General features: G+C 38.4%; 1 protein-coding gene across 1 annotated transcript in view; it reads left to right on the forward strand.

Annotated features, from left to right (window-relative positions):
• Positions 1 to 1,104: 1,104 nt before the first annotated feature.
• LOC103152550 (plexin-A1) overlaps positions 1,105 to 6,664 on the forward strand; it is a 36,666-nt gene continuing 31,106 nt past the window's right edge. The window contains exons 1-2 of the mRNA XM_007573046.2: positions 1,105 to 1,140; positions 4,133 to 4,367. Of these exons, the coding sequence (XP_007573108.1) occupies positions 1,105 to 1,140; positions 4,133 to 4,367 (271 nt within the window). The remainder of the gene's footprint in view (positions 1,141 to 4,132; positions 4,368 to 6,664) is intronic.

Below are 6,664 nucleotides of genomic sequence, written 5' to 3' on the forward strand. Positions count from 1 at the left end.
TGTGTGTGTGAGCACTCTGGTCTTTGTGGTGTATGTTGTGCAGGACGCAGCTGTAGTAAAACATTATTCCCTGTACACAATGACCTACATACAGGGGACCCCAATGGGCGTCAATACATTCTGGCCCCAGGTTTGTGGTGTTGTGTGTGTGCGTGCGTGCGTGTGTGTGTGTCGGTGCACTGTAAGAAATGTTGCATGTGTATCAGCTTGTCTTTGTGCGTGCCCTCAGATGTTCTGCTGTGTGTTGGCAGCTGTGTGCCTCCCTTGAGTTTTTGAAGAAACTTGTTTGTTGTTTTGGCCTTCAGCTTTTTAAGTTCCTCTGCCAGTCCTTCAGTCTGTCAGTTGAATAAAAATAGACAAGCTACGAAAATATATCAACGCCTCCATGTTACTTAACCTCTTCTGAATTCATGTCATTTGATGTGTCACCTAATTGGTTTCCTCAACCATACCAGTGCCCCCATTTTAGGTTGTTACCTTACACTCTTATAGTTAGGGGAAGGGTGAGGATCCTACCCTCAATCCAACCTTTTTCCTATCGCAGTATATTTGTCCTATAAAGTCACCTCTACAATAATGTAATCTAAGAAGCTATTTAAAAGGGAACTGCATGACCTTTGACTTGTCAGGAAAGTCTGCAGCTGATTTAGGCTGCAAGAGGGGAAACAAGACTTTCTGCAGATAACTGGGAGACTGAATGGACTTTTATATCCTATATATCAGTGGTTCTCAGTCTTGGTAATTCTGAACTAACTGCCCTGCATGTTTTAGGTGTTTCTCTGGTGCTGCACGCCCGACTTAAACAATTTAATGATTAACAGGGTTCTGCAGCACTTTTTAATCATTAGGTGTTTTGTACTGGATAAATTTCTAAAACATTGGTTTGAGATCCGGGATTATGATCCAGTTTTTCACAGCTTTCGACTTACATTCTCTAACTGTGCAGAGGTAGTAGAAACATACCACAAAAACTTGACCATCCATGGATTTGGCATAGTTTTACTTAAGAAGTTACATCAGGAGCTGTAGCAGTGAGTAGCCTGGGACAGGACAAGACTACTCTACAAAGCACCATCCCAGAGGTTTAGGTTGAAGTTGGCTAGGATGGCTTCTGGGCGCTTCCCTGGTGAAGTGTTTCAGGTACGTCCCGCCTGGATGAAACCCAGTGGAAGATCCAGGACACGCTGAACTGTTTCACAACTGGCCTGCGAACGCCTTGGGATTCCCCCAGAAGAGCTGGTCTCTGGAGAGGGAAGTGTGGGCTTCTCAGCACAGATTGGTTACTAGATCCAGGATTAGCCAAAAGATAATGGATGGATGGATGGAATGGATGGTGGTGAAAAATGTGCAACCAATTTGACCTTTTTCCAAAGTTGCTCACTTTGTAGAACACAGAAGGCAAAATTCAGACTTTCAGGACATAATTCCTATCAACACAGACTATTAGTTGCCTAGTCCTAAAAGGCCATTCTAATTGCCTTTGCTACTGCAAATTTAATTTGTAGCTATTGATTATATTGATATTGATGTAACGGCTTCTTACTTTCTGTCTTTTATATTCAGACTTTGTTAATGTCAACATGAAAGTGCTCTTATAAGAACTTCAAAGCTTATAATCACACTTCATTTGAATCGGTTATCAACCCCCTTGGGGGATATCTTGATTTGATGGATTCCAGTGACACACTGTGCATATATAAATGTAGTTAGTCAGAGAAAAAAAAACATCAGATGTGTTTGACTTTCCATAATTACCACGACTCCTTGGGGAGAGATTTAAATGCTGGTGATTACTTTGTTTGATTACTTATGCTGTGTGTGAATATATGCATAGTCTATATGTGTGTGTGTGTGCGTGTGTGTGTGTGTGTGTGTGTATGCCCTGAATGGGTAATCTTTTATGATGTTATTATGACATTAATGTCTGTTTCGTCCTGTACCACACTGCTTTATCCTTGTCCATATGCCCATCATTCACATTCTGACCTAAATCAGTTAAAGTTGACAGTGATGTACGAGAACATTAACAAGAAAACATCTAACCCAAATACAGAGCCGTCACAGACACCTACCTAGGAGAGTACTGGGCAAGTTTTGAAATCTTCATTATCAAAGCCCTCTGAAGTTGCTCCTCTGCCCCCCCGCAGGCAGGAATCGAAAAGCTTTCCTACAAGAAATGTTCACAACGATGGAGGTGATGTAAGCCTTCGCAGTGCAAGCCTGTCAGAGATATCTGTTTAGCGTGACTACACAACAGATAAAAATTTAATGACCTTTGCTTTAGAGATCGGCTCGGCCAGTTTCTCTTTCATCAGATCAACAACTTTTGATCCTTTCAGACAACTTTGTCTGATCTCAAACAGGTGCTGTTGCAGAAATGAACCGTGTTTTTCTCTCTCTCGTTCTCTCTCTCTCTCCATGGATGGCACAAGTAGAGAATCAGAGTGGGTGGTGGAACATGTCTGCATAGAAATACCCTATCCTTAATGACTGTGGTTGAGCTGCCTTTGAGCAATGCCATAAACTCTTTTGTCAACCAGTTCAGTTAGGCACAAGCAGAGGAACTACAATAAATCATAGTGGTGCAGGTGACTGTTTTAATGTTGAAATGAATTTAAACCAACAGAATCAAAAAAGGTGGGTCCACATGCTGGTGTTGGAGATTTAGGGCCTTTTCACATCTTTTCACAATTGGATTGGTGTCAGACTTCAGCTGCCTTTATTTTTGTCATTGGTAAAAGACTACAAACCATTTCTCCCTCTATCGTAAGACATGGATGTTTGTTCTGGTTATACTTACCCAGAATGCCATGTGCTATAGTCCACTTTCTGTTTGTGGAGTGGTCTCCAAGCCAGACTTGACTTCAACCAAACTGAGACCTAGGTTTTTTGGCAGGCCAGAGTTTGCTTTTTTGATCCACATCAAAGTTTGATTCTGCATTCAAATGTCCCCAAACAAACCAGTTTGATTAAAGCAGTCTTAACAGGGCTGGTGTGAATGCACCCTAACTCTAATAGGGGTTTTCTAAATAATACATGCAAGTCCAAATATAGCTACACTTAACAACACTTCAATCACACAACAGTTCTCACCATCAATGCACTTTTGGCATAATTCCGAACCACTATGTGTCACGGCATTTTTAGAGTTAATTTAAATTGGCTCAGATTTGACTTAGTCAAAGTCGGGGAACTTTCAGAGCCTTTATCTGTTCAAAAATGACTCTTAATATGTGTTTTAATGTTGAAAAACATAACTGTGTCCAACCTTTCAGATTGTAGTTGTTTATTTTAAGTGAAATTTAAAGCATTTGGTGTTTATCCTCTTTTTTTTTTTATCCTTGCATGTTTTACTTTGTGTCAGTATTGGCAAAATGATACTGCCACCACCATGCTAGACAATTGGTTCAGTTCTTTTGGGTTGGAATGCATAACTTCAAGGGTTACTGTGGCTGCTGTGATCAAATGGCTCAATGTTAGTCTTGTCTGACCATAAAGGTGTCCTTCACATGACATGTTGGCTGCCAATTACAGTAGGTGAAGTGGGTCAAAGGTGTCAATTTTGGAGCACGGTCTTTTTTCTTCTGACTGAGTGAGAGGGTATGGAGCAAAACATTGGTGTGCCAACAGTTTTTAGTTTATAGCTAGAATACAGTCTGGTGGTTCCTTCGCTTACAGACCAATTTCTTTTCTTCAGAAGGTTGACATTTTGGGTCTAATGGTAAAATTTGGTATTTTGACGAGACAAAAATCCTAAACATCAGAAGTGGTTTTAACATGGACAAAATACTGTAAAGAAAATTTTTAGACTGCATGTCAAATTCAGATCCACCCTTAGAAAGCAACCAGTTCACATAAACAAATTTACTGGAACTTTTTGATTACTAGTGGACAAGGTGCACCTCTCCAAAGACATCTCATCAAATATCAGCTGGGGTGAATGTACAGTTGAAACCAGAAGTTTATATACTTTGAATAAAGACGCATATAACTTTATTTTCCACTGTTTGAATTGCAGTCAGACCAAACATCTCTTGTTTCTGGTCAGTTAGAATTACCAAAATAATTTCTGTATGCATCTCTGTGAATCTTGAAGGATCTTAATCTCACCCTACCCTGTTTGTGTGTTTAGATCCGTGCTGGTGGATTCGAATACTCCCCAGGAACTCTTCACATCTACTCCGACAGTCTCCTCACTCTTCCCGCCATCATTGGCATTGGAGGGGGCGGTGGGCTGCTCCTCTTGGTGATCATCGCTGTTTTGATAGCCTACAAGAGGAAGTCGAGAGACGCGGACCGCACCCTGAAGCGCCTCCAGCTCCAGATGGACAACCTGGAGTCACGAGTGGCCTTGGAGTGTAAAGAAGGTGGGTGCTCTTCGAGCAAAGCAAATTCATTGGCAGTGATGCTGATGTAAGTATTTAAGCCTTCCTTGTTGGTAGAATAGAACAGTTTTAAAGATATTTCTTTAAACATGACTTTCATACGGTTGATTTCCAGCTAAGCACGGCATTGTGTAGACAGAGACAGTTATAAAAGTGAATGAATCTGGAGAGAGGTGGAGATGCAATAAATTACTGTTGGACACTGTTATAATCACTACCAGCGTCTTTAGGGTAGTTAAAAACATAAACTGCCAATGTTGAGTTGTGGTGAATAAACCATTTAACTTGTGATTTTCTATAACATTTATAAAGCAGGAGTTTACAGTCACTTGAGTTTTAGACTAGCGGTGAGATTTGTTTAAGTTTTTAATCAAGCTAATTGGACGGTCTGTAATTAATTAATCAAAATGAATCACATTTAATAAAATGAGCATAATTTTTCATTCAAAAACCCTTTTTGCAGCTAAATTATTCTAAATTATGAAATGAATACACATATGTATTCATTTCATATGAATACATGTGTATTCACACATATGAATACATATGTATTCATATGAAATGAATACATATGTGTATTCATTTCATAATTTAGAATAATTATGAAATGAATACATTTCATAATGTATGAGCTCAACAACAAATATATTTATTGTTTTTAAATCTGTTAGGTTATTCAACAAGCATATTGGTGTAAAGTGATATTATGCAAATTCAGCTTTCCAGTGTTTTAGGAACCTCTGGTCATTCATGAAACTATTTTGAAAAAAGTCATTCTTTAGAAATATGGACTGTGGACGCTGATGTTAGTGTTGGGGTCGTCTGTGCTGCTGCTACATGTTTAGCATTAAAATCCTTTTTTAGGCTTGAATAGCTTTGGTGATAGGATAACTTGCACACAACAGTAGTCTTCTCTAACATTTCAGCAGATCATTTATGAAGCATAAATTAACTCCCAATGGGCCGATAGAAGAAGTGTTGTCATCCATCGCTGTTGTGTCTGGATGTCGCTTGTGCGTCAGATTTATGGATGTACGAGAACCATGCAAACATGAAAGTTCCAGCTCAGTTAAGTACTTTGATATGTTAAAAATCTTTTTTTGATTAATTCTACTAAAATCTTTAAAGCATTAAAAATCCATGCAATTAATTAAAAAAAATAATACATTAAAGTCTTGTCTCTTTAGACATATTACAATAATCTAGAAAAATTAATAACAAGCAGATGAAGTGGATTCCCATTGGATTTTACATTATGGTGAATCTGAAACTCATTCCTGGTAAATACATGTCAGTAGGAGCTCCAAATACCTAATATATTGTCATAAAAATTTGGCAATTGGAACATCATTTATAACATCAGTACATGAGGAAAAGTACTTTTTGGCTGTTTATCGAGAGATTTACAGAACACACGTAGCAGTCTGGTAGTGGGACTCAAAGACCTTTTGTTCAGAAAACATGCTGTTGTAAAATTATTATTAGTTTTTGAATTACCATATCAGCTGTGATCAACCCACATTTCATATGATTTCCACAGCACTCTCTGAGAGCTTTAGCATCTCTGCCGCTAAAATCAAAATAAAATTTGGGCATTGGGGGATGTGAAAGTCATTTCAGTGAACGGTCAGAATGTTTGTGAATTTTGCCTCACAGATCTCCACTTTAAGGGAAATTCTTACATCAGAAACATATCAAAAATGTCATACATACTTCAAAGACATCACAGGACTTGATGTTCCACAAAATCTCCTTCAGTTCCTCAAAATCTCCTTCAGTTCCTCATGTTGAGACCCACAGAAGATGCTTTTTATAAACACCAGCTTTCCTGGAAAGACGGGGGGGGGAAAAGTCACAGCAGCTTTTTGATTAGACGCAAATGTTTCAGATCATCAAACTTATGTTTATATCAAAGATAACCAGAGTAAATTCACAAGGCAGCTTCAAATTACATTTTATTTTTAAAAGAGAAAGCCATCCAACCCAGCCTGGACCTGTGTCCAAAAGTAATTGACCCCTTAAGCTAATAACAAGTTCCTCCATGCTGCCACCAAGAGTTTTTTTTTTTTTTTTTAACTGGCAATGCGTCTTGTATATTGCTCTGAATACATTTTGATCATATGTTCTTTGCAGATTTGTTTTTTTTTGTTTTTTTTTTCATTCAAAATGTAGTTTTTAAACTTGAACGACCCAATTGAATTCTGCCCAAAGTAGACCACTGAAGACTTGCATTTTATTTTTGCCTTTTTTAAAACATTTTTTTAAACATTCATGCTTTA

The sequence above is a fragment of the Poecilia formosa genome, unplaced genomic scaffold (genome assembly GCF_000485575.1).
Source record: "Poecilia formosa unplaced genomic scaffold, Poecilia_formosa-5.1.2 Scaffold316, whole genome shotgun sequence".
Lineage (NCBI taxonomy): Eukaryota > Metazoa > Chordata > Actinopteri > Cyprinodontiformes > Poeciliidae > Poecilia > Poecilia formosa.